The 17,412-nt window shown below is 46.5% G+C and overlaps 1 protein-coding gene across 3 annotated transcripts; it reads right to left on the bottom strand.

Annotated features, from left to right (window-relative positions):
* Positions 1–14,358: 14,358 nt before the first annotated feature.
* LOC123127460 (60S ribosomal protein L6) lies at positions 14,359–16,654 on the bottom strand. 3 transcript variants are annotated; one of them, XM_044547184.1, is made up of 5 exons: positions 16,351–16,654; positions 16,144–16,250; positions 15,245–15,426; positions 14,994–15,157; positions 14,359–14,729 (listed from the first exon to the last, which is right to left on the bottom strand). In XM_044547184.1, the coding sequence occupies exons 1-4, from the start codon at positions 16,563–16,565 to the stop codon at positions 15,002–15,004; spliced, it is 660 nt and encodes a 219-aa protein (XP_044403119.1). In that variant the 5' UTR covers positions 16,566–16,654; the 3' UTR covers positions 14,359–14,729; positions 14,994–15,001. The 3 variants fall into 3 exon arrangements, with proteins under 3 accessions (XP_044403119.1, XP_044403120.1, XP_044403118.1); XM_044547185.1 differs by having other exon boundaries at positions 14,359–14,703; XM_044547183.1 differs by lacking the exon at positions 14,359–14,729 and having other exon boundaries at positions 14,822–15,157.
* Positions 16,655–17,412: the final 758 nt, after the last annotated feature.

Here is a 17,412-nt window from a genome sequence, read left to right as displayed (position 1 = left end):
GAGAGGACTAGACACGCTAGCTAGCTAGTAAGCAAACGAAGGAAACAGAAGATCGTCATGAACATATATGCATATATACAGAGAGAAGTGATATCGACCACCTCTCCTTCTCCGAGAGATTGGTCGAACAACAAGTTCTTGTATATCTATCTGACACTACCGGCTACATATATACAATAATTATCTCTTACAAATATAATCATACGGACTCAGGGTCCACATAGAATTCTCCGTCTTCAGGGATCACGTGGTCAAGAAAGAATGCCGCCAATTCCTCTTGAATTGCTCGCATGCGAGCTGGTGCTAGGAGTTCATCCCGCTTCCGAAACATCTAATTTGAAGAAGGGGGTCAATACATATATATATATATATATAAATGAATGAAACTCAACACAAATGATGGTAATAAAATAAAATTGTGAATGTTGTTATTTACGTACTTCATATTGTTCGTTAGAGTACCCGCCCCGCTCACAGGTCGTGTGGCGGATGGACTCGCAGATGTAGTATCCACAGAAATCATTCCCTTGTTCCTGCCACAACCACTTTACAAGAAATAGAGGTCAATCAAACTGATAAGCAAGAATGCTAAATGGTATTGATGAAACTAGCGCTTGAATCACTAGGAGATGCGCGGAACATGCTACTATAGTACTTACTTTCGGGTGTCTAAATTCCAGCTCCTTCGGCAGTCCCGGAACTGTTTTGGTGAATTTTCTCCAAACCCTGCCGGACAAAGAAAACAATTACTTGATATCAGGAAATGAACAAAGTTGCTGATATGGTGGATAATGATCGATTTAACTTACTTCTTGAGGATTTCAGTCATGTCCGCATACTCCTTGGGATCTTTTCGTTTAGAGTCCAAGACGGTTACTACTCCCTGCTCAAGCTTAATCTCTAGGAGAATATAGTGGAAACTGCACACACATGCATAACTCATGAATTACATTACTATAACCTTGACTAATATATAAGGGAAACCGAATACGCACAAGACAGTAACACTCACCTGAAGTTGTAAGGAAAGAGTATTATATCTTTGTTTTGATTTATTACGAACGATCGTAGCAAGTTGGCCTCGGTAGCTGCGGCATGAAGTTTAACCTGAGTTGCATCTATGAGATATGTGTTAATGAACCCAATATCACCGACTTGTCTTTTCTTCAATTCGGCGATCTTCAATCTGCATAATATAGTGAGGATGATTATAAATACATGCAATGAAAGAGCTAAGCTATATAGAGAAACTTAATGACAGAAGTAGTACTACTTACAGACAGTAGCAGGCGACCGTTGTTTTATCGAGGGCCAATTGATTGAAAAACTGATAGAACTCCTCAAATGGAACAGGCAACAGATCAATTCCAACGAGGTCATGCTCCTTTTTAACTTTCACATACAAAGTACTCCTCCCCCCAGAGTCTCTGCAGATTTTCAAGTACCAATCATGCAATCTTCGCATCATCGTTGATAGAGATCTTTCATCTTTGACGAGAGGCTTCCCGTACTCGTATCTTTGTATTTGCACCTCCATGGGTTCATAATGTACTTCGTCGGGCAGGTAATCTGCAAGATTGCTATAACCGGGCACCATCCTCGGATCATTATCGACGTTGTGGCTAGGCACCTTGAGCGGGGGGCACGATTGCTTCGCTTGTTCGCCGAGCTGGGCAATTTGTTTCCCAGCTCGTCGTTCTTTCAGCCTTTGATCACTGACAGTACTTCCCGACCGCTCCGCTTCGGCAAATTCCTTTCCAATAATGCGGTCATAGTTTCCTTTCGGCGGATCAGACTTCGGTGGTTTTGTCAGGGCAGCCAGAGTGCGCTTCACTTTCACCCGATCTACCTTCTCCTCCGGAGGTGGATGTTTCTTTGCTTTCACCCCTTCAAAGAAGTTCCTCACTTCTTCTCGCGCGATCTCGGCGTTCTCCTCCAGGGTCCTCTCATATGGTAACTTCTCTGGAGTCTTCAGAGAAGGACCGAATCTGTATGTCCTCCCGCCTCTGGTTGTACTGCTAGACGCCGACCGAGCAGACGGAGTGGTTGTCTTCTTTACTTGCTTAAGCGGCGGAGGAGAAGGACTACGATGCGCCGGAGCAGCTGGAGCGGCGGCAGGTCTCTTCCGCCCTTGCTGACGAGGCGGAGAAGGAGGAGGCTGGCTGCTCGGGCGCGTCGGCGCAGGCGGAGAAGTAGGCGGAGTGCCGCCACGCGCCGGAGAAGGAGCCGGCCGAGGGCCCTGATCGTCACTCGCCGGAGGAGGAGGCGGTGGAGGCGGAGTGCCCTGACTCGCTGGAGGAGGAGGAGGAGGCGGTGGCGTCCAGTTCGGAAGGTTGATGAGCTCCTTCCGCCATAGGCATGGAGTCTTCAGAGCAGACCCCAGCCGAGTCTCCCCTTCACCGGTAGGGTGGTCAAGCTGGAGGTCCTCAAATCCCTCCGTTATCTCATCCACCATCACCCTAGCATATCCTTCTGGAATCGGCCGGCAGTGAAAAGTTGCGCCGGGTTCAGTAGGATAATCAGAGCCAACAGCCGCCTTGACCTTCAAATTCATCCATTGCGTCATAAGGTGGAAATTTTGAGACTCCGTTATAGCATCCACGGGATAGCTGGCAGGAGCCGTCAAGGCATGCTCCAGCTGAAGCAGCTCGGTGGAAGCCACGCTGCTTCTGCGCTGAGATGGCGGGGTAGCTTCGGGGGAGGCTTCGGCAGTACGTTTGCTGCGATTTTCTTCTCGTTCCTCTATCACATCTACCCTTGCTTGCAGCGCCTGTATTTGGGTCTGCTGCACTTTTTTCCTCCTCTCATGGGATTTGTAACCGCCTGCGTCCGGAAACCCAACCTTCCACGGAATGGAGCCTTGCGTGCCTCGTGTCCGTCCAGGGTGCTCAGGATTCCTGAGGGCCATTGTGAGCTCGTCGTTCTCTCTGTCTGGAAAGAACGTCCCTTCCTGCGCTGCTTCGATATACTGCTTAAGCTTACTGACTGGTATGTCCATTTGATCGTTCGTCCAAATGCACTTCCCTGTTACAGGGTCCAGTGTTCCGCCAGCCCCGAAGAACCAAGTCCGGCAACGGTCTGGCCAGTTAATTGTCTCTGGTTCGATCCCTTTATGAACCAGATCATTCTCAGTCTTGGACCACTTAGGCCGGGCTACGAGGTAGCCACCTGACCCCGTGCGATGGTGAAGCTTCTTCTTCGCAGCATTTTGCTTGTTTGTCGCCGACATCTTCTTACTCTTTTCTGATGTCTTGTGGGCCACAAATGCGGGCCAGTGATCTCTGATCTTCTCATATCTGCCCTTGAATTCTGGTGTCTCATTATTTTCGACAAACTTATTCAGCTCTTTCTTCCACCTCCTGAATAGTTCTGCCATCCTCTTCAGAGCAAAAGACTTGATTAATTTCTCTTTAACTGGGTTCTCTGGATTATCCTCAGGCGGTAGGGTGAAATTTGACTTCAGCTCAGTCCAAAGATCATTTTTCTGCATATCATTGACATAAGACACCTCAGGGTCTTCTGTAGCCGGCTTAAACCATTGCTGGATGCTTATCGGGATCTTGTCCCTAACCAGAACCCCGCACTGAGCAACAAATGCGCTCTTTGTCCGGAGGGGTTCAATAGGTTGGCCGTCGGGCGCGATTGCTATGATCTCAAACTTTTCATCCGAGCTCAACTTTTTCTTCGGGCCTCGTCTCTTTACCGAAGTTGTGCTCGATTCGGAGGGCTAGAAAAAAGAACAAAGACTTAATTAATATGTGTACATACCAAAACAATGAATGCATCAATCAGCTAGTCAGCATAGGCTTAACTAATATATATACCTGGCCGGACTCGGTTCGGTCACCGGAGCCGTCATCACGGTCTCCTTCTTGCACCGGCATTGGGTCACCGGAGCCGTCCTCATGTTCTTCTTCTTGCACCGGCATTAGGTCACCGTAGCCAGCTTGTTCACCCTCTCCTTCCAGACCATCGGTTTCGTTGAGAAACAACGAGATGGCATCACTTCCTTCTGCGATTATGTCCCTCAACAACGCTTCTTTTGTTGCTTCGTCTAGGGCGGTGTCCATAGTTTCTACAAATATTTACAACATGGCAATTATTATTCAAACATGACAGATGGATATATTAGTGCCAAACGTAGAACTAGCTACCTAATCATAGTAAGCTATCGGGAGGGGGTATATATCGACAACGACGACACTACATCTATGTCCCTCGACGACCCTCGTTCCCGATAAAAAAAGAGGAAGAAGAAGAAAAATAAGAGGAGAAGAAAGAATAGAGGAGAAGATCTCCTCTATTCTTTCTTCTCCTATTTTTTTTCTTCCTCTTCTTTTTTTATCCTCTTCTTCCTCTCATGTTCGATAGGATCGCCGAGGGGTCGGGAGGTTGCCTAGTGTCAAGGGATTCAACAAAACCATGTCTTCATCATTAGGCGAAAGTAACATGTGCATGATGGTACGAAGCTCTTCAAAGTTGTTCTGCAACGGAGTCCCAGATAGGATAATTCGCTTTTTGGTACAAAGTTCAGCAAGAGCGTTCCGAATATCGCTATTTGGAAGGCCTTTGCTGAATTCGTACCAAAAGGCGGATTATTCTATCCGGGACTCCATTCCAGAACAACTTTGCAGAACTTCGTACCAACATGCCCTGGTTACTTCTGGCTAATGATGAAGGCATGGATTTCTTCAATACTTTGACACTAGGAAACCTCTCACTACTTCCGGCTAATAAGAATAAGAAAAAGAAGAAGAAGAAGAAGAAGAAGAAGAAGAAGAAGAAGAAGAAAAGAAGAAGAAAAAGAGGAGAAGAAGAAAGGAATAGTGGAGAAAAGAGAAAATAGAATATATTCTATTTTCTCTTTTCTCCACTATTCCTTTGTTCTTCTCCTCTTCTTTTTCTTCTTTTTTCTTCTTCTTATTTATTTCTCCTCTTCTTTTCGGTAGAGGAAACCCTAAATAGCTAGCAAGTATCGTGGGTGTGAGATACATGTGGCCTTCGGTGTCGGACACTACATCCACGTCCCACAAGTGACGTGGGCGTCGAAGCCCGCGCCACTTGTGGGATGTGGGTGTAGTGTCCGACACCGACGGTACATGTATCTCACACCGACGATACTTTCTATTTAGGGTTTCTCCTCTACCGCTCCTCGACCTCTCGACGACCCTCGTTCCCGATAAAATAAAGAGGAAGAAGAAGAAGAAAAAAAGAGAAGAAAGAATAGAGGAGAAGACTTCCTCTTCTTCCTCTCCTCTTCTTCTCCCTCTTCTTCCCCTTCTTCCTCGCCTCTCTCATGAATGTCCGGCGTTCTCGACCCCCCCCCCCACGTGTCGAAGAAAAAAAAGAAGAAAAAAAAGAGGAGAAGAAGAAAGGAATAGAGGAGAAAAGAGAAAATAGAATATATATTCTATTTTTCTCTTCTTCTCCTCTATTCCTTTCTTCTTCTCCTCTTCTTTTTCTTCTTTTTTCTTCTTCTTATTTATTTCTCCTCTTCTTTTCGGTAGAGGAAACCCTAAATAGCTAGCAAGTATCGTGGGTGTGAGATACATGTGGCCTTCGGTGTCGGACACTACATCCACGTCCCACAAGTGACGTGGGCGTCGAAGCCCGCGCCACTTGTGGGATGTGGGTGTAGTGTCCGACACCGACGGTACATGTATCTCACACCGACGATACTTTCTATTCAGGGTTTCTCCTCTACCGCTCCTCGACCTCTCGACGACCCTCGTTCCCGATAAAATAAAGAGGAAGAAGAAGAAAAAAAAAGAGAAGAAAGAATAGAGGAGAAGATTTCCTCTTCTTCCTCTCCTCTTCTTCTCCCTCTTCTTCCCCTTCTTCCTCGCCTCTCTCATGAATGTCCGGCGTTCTCGACCCCCCCCCCACGTGTCGAAGAAAAAAAAGAAGAAAAAAAGGAGGAGGAGAAGAAAGGAATAGAGGAGAAAAGAGAAAATAGAATATATATTCTATTTTTCTCTTCTTCTCCTCTATTCCTTTCTTCTTCTCCTCTTCTTTTTCTTCTTTTTTCTTCTTATTTATTTCTCCTCTTCTTTTCGGTAGAGGAAACCCTAAATAGCTAGCAAGTATCGTGGGTGTGAGATACATGTGGCCTTCGGTGTCGGACACTACATCCACGTCCCACAAGTGACGTGGGCGTCAAAGCCCGCGCCACTTGTGGGATGTGGGTGTAGTGTCCGACACCGACGGTACATGTATCTCACACCGACGATACTTTCTATTTAGGGTTTCTCCTCTACCGCTCCTCGACCTCTCGACGACCCTTGTTCCCGATAAAATAAAGAGGAAGAAGAAGAAGAAAAAAGAAGAGAAGAAAGAATAGAGGAGAAGACTTCCTCTTCTTCCTCTCCTCTTCTTCTCCCTCTTCTTCCCCTTCTTCCTCGCCTCTCTCATGAATGTCCGGCGTTCTCGACCCCCCCCCCACCCTCGACCCCTAGGCGACCGTCGACCCCTCCCGATAAAAAAAAGATGAAGAAGAAGAAAAAAAAGAGGAGAAGAAAGAATAGAGGAGCCTCTTTTTTTTTCTTCCTCTTCTTTTTTATCCTCTTCTTCCTCTCATGTTCGCCGGCCCTCGACCCCGATAACATTTTTTTCCCCGATAACATTTTTTTCTCCGAGATAGTTAGTGTTCCCGAGTGAACCGGAGGGGGACATTTTTTTCTACGAATGTTCTATATACATACATCCATCTATCATTCCATACATACATATACATCTACATTATATATGAACAAAAAAATATCAAAATTCATCATACATACATGTACAGTATATATGAACAAAAATTATAAACTTTCTCCCCAACTCATACATACATACATACATACATCTACATCATATCAATATTTTGCAAATTAAGGAGCAGGGAAGGAAGGAAGGGGGAGGATGCGGCGGTAGCTACCTCTCCCAGAGGGATCGGGGAGGAGACGCGGGCGGCCGGCGTCGGGGGCGACGACGACGAGGACGGGCTCGAGGTCAGCGAGGGCGAGGGCGACGGTGGGGCGCGCTCGGCGGCGGCGGACGGGCTCGGGGGCGCAGGGGGTGCTCGGGGGCGGCGGATGGGCTCGGCGGCGCAGGGGGTGCTCGGGGGCGGTGGACGGGCGGCCGGCGACGACGGTGAGGCAGGGCGCGCTCGGGGGCGGGGTAGGGGCAACGGCGGCGACGGCGAGGCGAGCACAGGGGCAGCCTGGCGGCGACGTCGGGGCGGGATCGAAGAAACTGAACCAAAATTTTCACAAGTGTGGCTTATATAGACGGAGCATTGGTCCCGGTTGGTGGCACAAACCGGGACTAATGCCCCCTTTAGTCCCGGTTGGTGCCACGAACCGGGACCAAAGGCCAATTTTCAGCAGCCCAAAGGGCGGGAAGCGGCGGCCTTTGGTCCCGGTTGGTGGAACCAACCGGGACTAAAGGGGGGCATTGGTCACGGTTCGTGGCACCAACATCGCTAGCTGAAGGGCGCCGGCACTGGTTTATAAGCGCTGGTGTTCCTACCCATTCGAGCTCCTCTCTAATGCAGGCTTTCGGACCTAAACTTGCTACTGCCTGTGGGCCTATTGGGCCTTCTGCGGGCCTGAATCCTGGCCCATGTAGGGTTTCTAGTCGTATTCAGGCCGTGGAGGCCCAGTAGGAGGCATTTTTTTTGGTTTTTTCTTTTTTATTTCTATATTTTTTTGGTTTTTTATTTTTTTTATTTCTACTTAAAACTAAATACTTACAGTTTTTTAGTGATTTCTTTTTGCTTTTAGGTCACAAAAATTATAAACTTTCTGTTAGTGCCATTAGTTTTAAATTTTAAATAGTTTAAATTTGAATTTTAAAAATTTGTGTGAATCACTAGTTTATGAATAACTTTACTATAAAAATAGAATTTTTTTCTATTTATTTTTTATTTCTACTTACAACTAAATACTTACAGTTTTTTAGTGATTTCTTTTTGCTTTTAGGTCACAAAAATTATAAACTTTCTGTTAGTGCCATTAGTTTTAAATTTTAAATAGTTTAAATTTGAATTTTTAAAAATTTGTGTGAATCACTAGTTTATGAATAACTTTACTATAAAAATAGAATTTTTTTCTATTTATTTTTTATTTCTACTTACAACTAAATACTTACAGTTTTTTAGTGATTTCTTTTTGCTTTTAGGTCACAAAAATTATAAACTTTCTGTTAGTGCCATTAGTTTTAAATTTTAAATAGTTTAAATTTGAATTTTTAAAAATTTGTGTGAATCACTAGTTTATGAATAACTTTACTATAAAATTAGAAAAAAATTCTTCTTTGCTATTTATTTTTTATTTATACTTACAATTAAATACTTATAGTTTGATTTTAGGTCACAAAAATTATATTCTTTTTGCTATTGAAGAATATTATAGTTTTATTTTAGTTGATCATAACATAATATTTTAATTGATTGTTTTTATTTTCATAAAAGTTTTGTAGTTTATTCTGTTTGCTATTAATTCATTCTTTGAGCTAAATGACTCTGAAATTGGAAAGCATTTCAAAATGAACTCTGAAAAGGTTGAAAGTTGGCATGGTATCATCATTTCACCCACATAGCATGTTCCAAAAAGTAGAGAGGGTTATGACAAAAACTTGATGCACTTCGTGTACAAAATGGACAATCACTTTCGAAGTATCAAAGTTTCAAACCATAAGACATGAAAGCATTTCAAATGAACTCTGAAAAAGTTGAAAGTTGGGATGGTATCATAATTTCACCCACATAGCATGTGCATGTACAAAACGGACAATGATAGCATGTTCGTCTGTTACAAATTTGGCATGGTATCATCATAATAGTTGCGGGAGAAAGTCTTCACTTTTTCTTCGCTTGTGTCATTTGCTTATTGCGCCGTAACCATGGATAATCTTCATTGTTTATCAGGATACTTGGGTCAGCCTTGACATTGAAGGGAGGAATTTCATGAAACTTTTCATAATCTTCAGACATGTCTGCCTTGCCGTCCACTCCTAGGATGTCCCTTTTTCCTGAAAGAACTATGTGGCGCTTTGGCTCATCGTATGATGTATTCGCTTCCTTATCTTTTCTTTTTCTCGGTTTGGTAGACATGTCCTTCACATAGATAACATGTGCCACATCATTGGCTAGGACGAACGGTTCGTCAGTGTACCCAAGATTTTTCAGATCCACTGTTGTCATTCCGTACTGTGGGTCTACCTGTACCCCGCCGCCTAACAAATTGACCCATTTGCACTTAAACAAAGGGACCTTAAAATCAGGTCCGTAGTCAAGTTCCCATATGTCCACTATGTAACCATAATATGTGTCCTTTCCACTCTCGGTTGCTGCATCAAAGCGGACACCGCTGTTTTGGTTGGTGCTCTTTTGATCTTGGGCGATCGTGTAAAATGTATTCCCATTTATCTCGTATCCTTTGTAAGTCAATACAGTCAAAGATGGTCCCCTGGACAACAAGTACAACTCATCACAAACAGTGTTGTCACCTCTGAGACGTGTTTCCAACCAACTGCTGAAAGTCCTGATGTGTTCACATGTAATCCAGTCGTCGCACTGCTCCGGGTGTTTGGAGCGCAGACTGTTCTTGTGTTCATCGACATACGGGGTCACCAAGGTAGAGTTCTGTAGAACTGTGTAGTGTGCTTGAGACCAAGAATATCCGTCCCTGCATATTATTGAGTCTCTTCCAAGAGTGCCTTTTCCAGTCAGTCTCCCCTCATACCGCGATTTAGGGAGACCTATCTTGTTAAGGCCAGGAATGAAGTCAACACAAAACCCGATAACATCCTCTGTTTGATGGCCCATGGAGATGCTTCCTTCTGGCCTAGCGCGGTTACGGACATATTTCTTTAGGACTCCCATGAACCTCTCAAAGGGGAACATATTGTGTAGAAATACGGGCCCCAGGATGACAATCTCGTCGACTAGATGAACTAGGACGTGCGTCATGATATTGAAGAAGGATGGTGGGAACACTAGCTCGAAACTGACAAGACATTGCGCCACATCACTCCTTAGCCTTGGTACGATTTCTGGATCGATCACCTTCTGAGAGATTGCATTGAGGAATGCACATAGCTTCACAATGGCTAATCGGACGTTTTCCGATAGAAGCCCCCTCAATGCAACCGAAAGCAGTTGCGTCATAATCACGTGGTAGTCATGAGACTTTAGGTTCTGAAACTTTTTCTCTGGCATATTTATTATTCCCTTTATATTCGACGAGAAGCCAGTCGTGACCTTCATACTGAGCAGGCATTTAAAGAAGATTTCTTTCTCTTCTTTCGTAAGAGCGTAGCTGGCAGGACCTTTATACTGCTTCGGAGGCATGCCGTTTTTTTCGTGCAAACGTTGCAGGTCCTCTCGTGTCTCAGGTGTATCTTTTGTCTTTCCATACACGCCCAAGAAGCCTAGCAGGTTCACGCAAAGGTTATTCGTCACGTGCATCACGTCGATTGAGGAGCGGACCTCTAGGTCTTTCCAGTAGGGTAGGTCCCAAAATATAGATTTCTTCTTCCACATGGGTGCGTGTCCCTCAGCGTCATTCGAAACAACTAGTCCACCGGGACCCTTTCCAAAAATTACGTAGTGTAAATCATTGACCATAGCAAGCACGTGATCACCGGTGCGCATGGCGGGCTTCTTCCGGTGATCTGCCTCGCCTTTGAAATGCTTGCCTTTCTTTCGACGTTGATGGTTGGTCGGAAAAAATCGACGATGGCCCAGGTACACATTCTTCCTGCATTTGTCCAGGTATATACTTTCAGTGTCATCTAAACAGTGCATGCATGTGTGGTATCCTTTGTTTGTCTGTCCTGAAAGGTTACAGAGAGTGGGCCAATCGTTGATGGTCACGAACAGCAATGCCTTAAGGTTAAATTCCTTCTGTCTGTGCTCATCCCACGTACGTACACCGTTTCCATTCCACAGCTGTAAAAGTTCTTCAACTAATGGCCTTAGGTACACATCAATTTCCTTGCCGGGTTGCTTAGGGCCTTGGATGAGAACTGGCATCATAATGAACTTCCGCTTCATGCACATCCAAGGAGGAATGTTATACATACATAGAGTCACGGGCCAGGTGCTGTGATTGCTGCTCTGCTCCCCGAAAGGATTAATGCCATCCGCGCTTAAAGCAAACCATACATTCCTTGGGTCCTTTGCAAACTCATCCCAGTACTTTCTCTCGATTTTTCTCCACTGCGACCCGTCAGCGGGTGCTCTCAACTTCCCATCTTTCTTTCGGTTCTCACTGTGCCATCACATCAACTTGGCATGCTCTTCGTTTCTGAGCAGACGTTTCAACCGTGGTATTATAGGAGCATACCACATCACCTTCGCAAGAACTCTCTTCCTGAGGGGCTCGCCGTCAACATCACCAGGGTCATCTCGTCTGATCTTATACCGCAACGCACCGCATACCGGGCATGCGTTCAGATCCTTGTATGCATCGCGATAGAGGATGCAGTCATTAGGGCATGCATGTATCTTCTCCACCTCCAATCCTAGAGGGCATACAACCTTCTTTGCTGCGTATATACTGTCGGGCAATTCGTTATCCTTTGGAAGCTTCTTCTTCAATATTTTCAGTAGCTTCTCAAATCCTTTGTCAGCCACAGCATTCTCTGCCTTCCACTGCAGCAATTCTAGTACGGTACCGAGCTTTGTGTTGCCATCTTCGCAATTGGGGTATAACCCTTTTTTGTGATCCTCTAACATGCGATCGAACTTCAACTTCTCCTTTTGACTAATGCATTGCGTCCTTGCATCGACAATGACGCGGCGAAGATCATCATCATCGGGCACATCGTCTGGTTCCTCTTGATCTTCAGCAGCTTCACCCGTGGCAACATCATTAGGCACATCGTCTGGCTCCCCCCGTTGCAACATCACCGTATTCAGGGGGCACATAGTTGTCATCGTACTCTTCTTCTTCGTCGTCTTCCATCATAACCCCTATTTCTCCGTGCCTCGTCCAAATATTATAGTGTGGCATGAAACCCTTGTAAAGCAGGTGGGAGTGAAGGATTTTCCGGTTAGAGTAAGACCTCGTATTCCCACATTCAGTGCATGGACAACACATAAAACCATTCTTCTTGTTTGCCTCAGCCACATTGAGAAACTCATGCACGCCCTTAATGTACTCGCGGGTGTGTCTGTCACCGTACATCCATTGCCGGTTCATCTGCGTGCATTATATATAATTAAGTGTCCAAATTAATAGAAGTTCATCATCACATTAAAACCAAAGTGCATACATAGTTCTCATCTAACAACATATAGCTCTCCAGAGCATCTAATTAATTAAACCATACATTGAAACTATGTAAAACATTTCAATGCGAAAACAAATGCGATCATAATCGCAACCAAGGTAACAATTGATCCAACGGCATAATGATACCAAGCCTCGGTATGAATGGCATATTTTCTAATCTTTCTAATCTTCAAGCGCATTGCATCCATCTTGATCTTGTGATCATCGACGACATCCGCAACATGCAACTCCATCATCTTCTCCTCCTCAATTTTTTTTATTTTTTCCTTCAACAACTTGTTTTCTTCTTCAACTAAATTTAACCTCTCGACAATAAGGTCGGTTGGCATTTTTTATTCACATACATCCTAGATAAATAAAATCTATGTCACGTTGGTCGGCATAATTTTCATAAACAATAAATGAACCAATAGTTATAAAAATAATATACATACCAAATCTGAATCATAGACAGGACGAGGGCCGACAGGGGCGGATACCAAAATCATCGCACTATATAAGATGCAATAATAAATGTAAAAAAATGATACAAGTATCTATCTAAACATACAAGTAAGAATATATTTTTTTTCAGAAAGAAGATAAGAACAAGAGGCACCGGTGCTGTCGGTGATGAGATCGGCGCGGGTGATCGACGGCGGTGAAGACGGGGACGGGGCGTGACGGACCGCTAAATTTAGACAAATCTCGAGGAAAATGGAGCTTGGAGGTCGAGCTTCGAGAGGAGAAAGTTTAAGTAGTGTGGCTCGGGCATTCCATCGAACACCTCATGTGCATAAAAGGTGAGCTAGAGCACCACAAAGCCCTCTCCCCCTCGGCCAGAAAAAACAGAGCATTGTGCTCTGCTCTTGCGCGAGGGGGTATATATAGGCACCTCATTGGTCCCGGTTGGTGGCATGAACCGGGACTAAAGGGGAGCCTTTGGTCCCCGTTCAAGCCACCAACCGGGACCAATGGTGGTGGGCCAGGAGCGAGGCCCATTGGTCCCGGTTCGTCCCACCAACCGGGACCAAAAGGTCCAGACGAACCGGGACCAATGGCCCACGTGGCCCGGCCGGCCCCCTGGGCTCACGAACCGGGACCAATGCCTACATTGGTCCCGGTTCTACACTGAACCGGGACTAATGGGCTGAGCCGGCCTGGACCATAGCCCTGTTTTCTACTAGTGCGAGTACGGCCGGCGAGCGGGCGCTGACCGCGCCACCGAAGCTCGCCGCCTCTCCGGCCGGATCTCCTTTTTCTCCCGCATGCCCGCCGCCCCTTCTCCTCCACGCTCCACCGCGCCACCCGAGCTCGCCGCCTCTCCGGCCGGATCCCGTGGGCGCCGCCGGCTCACCTTGCTGCTGCTCGACGCGGCAACCGGCCTCTGCCTCCTCACCGCCGCTGGTCGCGGCCGCCTCCTCGCCGCGCGCCGGCCTCTGCCTCCTCACCGCCACTCTGCTAACCATGCTGCCTCCTCACCGCCTCACTCTGCTCACCGCGCGCCACCGTCGCCGCTCTGCGCTTCACTCTACTCACCACGCGCCACCGTCGCCGCCTGCTCGTCGCGCGCCGGCCCGGGCGTGCTGGAGCCCAAGCTGCGTCGCGGCGCGCCCGAGGGCCTCGACTCCAGCAGCATCTCGCCGCCTCGTCCTCGACTCTGCCCGCGGCGGGCCGCGCCGCTCGTCGCCGTCCCCGCCCGCGACGCCAAGTCCGGCCACATCCGCCTCCTCCCCACGTGTCGGCTCCTCCACCCGCTCGCCGCGTCGCCCGGCCTCCCGCACGCTGGCTGGTCGGTTCGTGCCGGCCGGCTCCGCCCGCTCACCCGATCTACTCCACCCCCGGCCGGGTCTGCTCGCCGCCCCGCTCCGTACGGCTCCGCTAGCCACATGGGCAGTTCGCGTGGTGGTGGTGGCTGGGTAGGTGCGTAGGGGCAGCGAATGGATATTTTTCCACCCCGAGGCTTAATTTTTCACCGGCAGCCCACCAAGGGGCAAAAAAAATGACTTCTGAAGGGCTCAACGGCTAGAGATGCTCTAAGCTCATCAAAGACCTGACTAGTGAAGATGGGCACTGTCAAGCTTACCCTCGTCCGTCCAAATACCAATCCGTTACGATGCTTCCATAAGTGCCAACATAAGTGTTGCGGTTTTAGTTCAAAGAAGAACTTAAACCACAAAACATATTTCACATAAGAGGGAGTATCAGATTGTACGCACTCTGCCAGAATAAGTGTGGCTGTTGATACTAGTACCAAGATTACAAGATCTGTTGGAGCTCTTTTTTGGCCCAACTTTCCCTAAACCAGAAATTACCCACGTTTACAAGATCTGCTGGAGCACTTTTAGGGGAACGGATTGTTGAAGACTACTGACATGCCCCAACGAAATCACAACACTGTCCAAGCTCTGCAAATAAGGACCACCGTAGTAATGTTGACCTAGTTGCAAATACATACCACAACACCTGAGTCAAAGCATGGCGTCATGCACAATGATCAGAAGATAAAACATTGACTGGAATTGCAGCCTGAATAAAACGACGACGGATCAAAAAAATGTCGCAACAAGCCAACAAAGGGGATGGTACTTCTAGTTATCTTCTCAAAATATTTGGCAGGCAGACTGCAGTGGAAATCAAATATTCACCAACCAGGCAAAAGAAATCAGAAGTACAGAACCAGAACACACACTAGACAAAAAATACTTCGACAGATCTTGAAACTTGTACCAGGTAACTTAGAAGGTCATCTCATGCGGCTTGTCGCCATCCCTGAGAGAGAACCGGGCACCAAGATAATTTTTAAGGTCTGGGACAGCAACGATAGCCTTGATCAACTCGGCATCAATGACCTTCTGGTCATCCTTCTTGAAGTCTGGCAAATTCTTGGTTGCCTGCAGGGTAACAGAGAAGATATAAAATAAGGTATTGGAACAAGACGGGTAAAAGGCATCTAAAAGGATAATGATGCATGAATGTACCTCCTTCTCCGACTCAAATAGCTCGCCCTCAGTCTTCTTTGCCCTAGTCTTCTTCTCCCTAGCAAAGTACTTGTCATCAAACTTCTGCACATTAACCTTAGAGATGTCGACCTTTGTGGATGTGGCAATGACGTAAGTCTGGTTCACTCTGCGGATTGGCACGCCATTGATCTTGAAAGGTCCTAAAGAATAGCAAAATTTAAGATTATAGACATTACAAATTATGACTCATCTGGGGGAAGTCCAGTGCTTGAGAATACAGATTAACGTAAAAAACAGTAGACCGATTATCAGCAAACAACTCCAACTCTGAATCACGAATCTAAGATCCAAAATAAGTCATCCGAATCATGAATCTAAGTTCCAAAATAAGTCATCTCACATGAGAAATAGAAGTGGGACTGCCAACAAAAAAATAGGAGCGGGACAACAGCAGATGGAATTTACGTAACTTTGAATCCGGGATACCAATGAGACAGGGACAAGTGCTAACTAAAATAAATACCTAGTCCACAAGTACGGAAATTTGAGGGCATTTACAGAACACGAAATCATGTAACGCAAGCAATGTTCTTAGTGCAATTTCAAAATCACATTACTAAATACAATGAAGACTTATGAATGGTTAACACAATAACCCGTTGAGCTATTATTCAATCTCACATTCATACAAAAACTTAACCAAGGTGCTAGAGGTACACCACTAAACAAGCCAAAAAAAACATCCAAGGATTCAACAATGCAACAACCCTTCTCAAATAGCCATATACAACCTAAAAATGTGTTCGCAATCAGCAGCTCTCCATGGGTAAAGCAACAGATCTACCAAAATGTCACATAAAAAAACGACGCCCTCCGACCCGTCACGTTAGCCTATCATACGAAGCAACGAGGTTTACCAGTGATGAGGAGAAGGCCGGACTTGAGCTGCTTGAGGAACACCACGCGCTTCCCCATGTACCTCCCCGCGAGCAGGATCAGCACCGTGCCCGGTGTGATGGTCGATCTGCAACAACCGAATCGATCTCGCTGTAAAACTCCGCACGGGATCGGGAGAGGAAGAAGCCAAGCGCGCGGAGTTGCCGGAGAACCGGGGAGGGACGGACCTGAGCTTGGTGGGATGGGGTTTGCGTGTGCTGACGGTGCGTGGCTTGACATCATCAGCGGGATAGAACTTGGGCTCGGCGACGGCGGCCGGCTTCTCGGCCTTGGGGAAGGCGCCGCCGTGCTTGGCCTTGATGGCCCAAAGCCCGCGGCGGTGGTAGGTGTGCGATCTCGACGCCCGCTTTATGCCGAGCGCCATCTTCGACATCGGAGCCATTGGTGATTCTTCGGTGGACGCGGAGCGGCAACGGGCCAGGCGGCGGTGGGAAGAATGGACTAGGGTTTTGGTCGCTCATTTATACGTGTGCGGGGGTGGAACGCTAGATATCTTCATGTAGTGTGGGCTAATTGCGCAGGCCGATACAGCCCGTGTGAAGGGCTTCTTAAGCCCAGTTCTTTTAACTTGTTGGGGTGCTGTTATGCGTACCGTTTAGTTTTTTTTCCCAAATAGGTTTTGTTTTACACTCTCTCCGTACCAAAAGTTTGTCTTTCTAGAGATTTCAACAAGTGACTACATACGAAGCAAAATGAGTGAATCTGCACTCTAAAATATGTTTATATACATCCGTATGCGGTGGTCCATTTAAAATCTCTAAAAAGACAAATATTTAGGAACGGAGGGAGTACTAGTTAGTATGCATGTGCAACGCACGTCTCCCTTCAAAAAGTTATCCACGAGTTTTCAAAATCTACATTATCACTACATGATCATATGTTTTTTCTGTTTTTGGTCTTGCTCAAAACTCTGCCTAGGTTGTCTCAACATAGCCGGTCTCAAGCCCGGGTAAAGAAGGAGAGTTGTGATAGGCTTGGCGAGCCAACGTAAAAACTCAGCCACTCTTATGGATATGAAACCCAAAAGATTTTCATTAGGGTATAACCCTCTCAGCGACACGCCACATCGGAACCCAGGTGGGGTGTCAAATGGGCAAGGGTCAGGCTGTCACCCTCTTGTGGCGCGTCGTGTCTTGAGATGGATACAATGGCAAGTGAGCGAGGATTGTGTCGTCGCATCCTTAGTGGCATGCTGCATTGGCGCCTGGATGTAGTGGAAAATAAGCAAG

Source organism: Triticum aestivum, chromosome 6A (genome assembly GCF_018294505.1).
Source record: "Triticum aestivum cultivar Chinese Spring chromosome 6A, IWGSC CS RefSeq v2.1, whole genome shotgun sequence".
Classification (NCBI taxonomy): domain Eukaryota; kingdom Viridiplantae; phylum Streptophyta; class Magnoliopsida; order Poales; family Poaceae; genus Triticum; species Triticum aestivum.
This window is presented reverse-complemented; position numbering and strand designations above follow the sequence as displayed.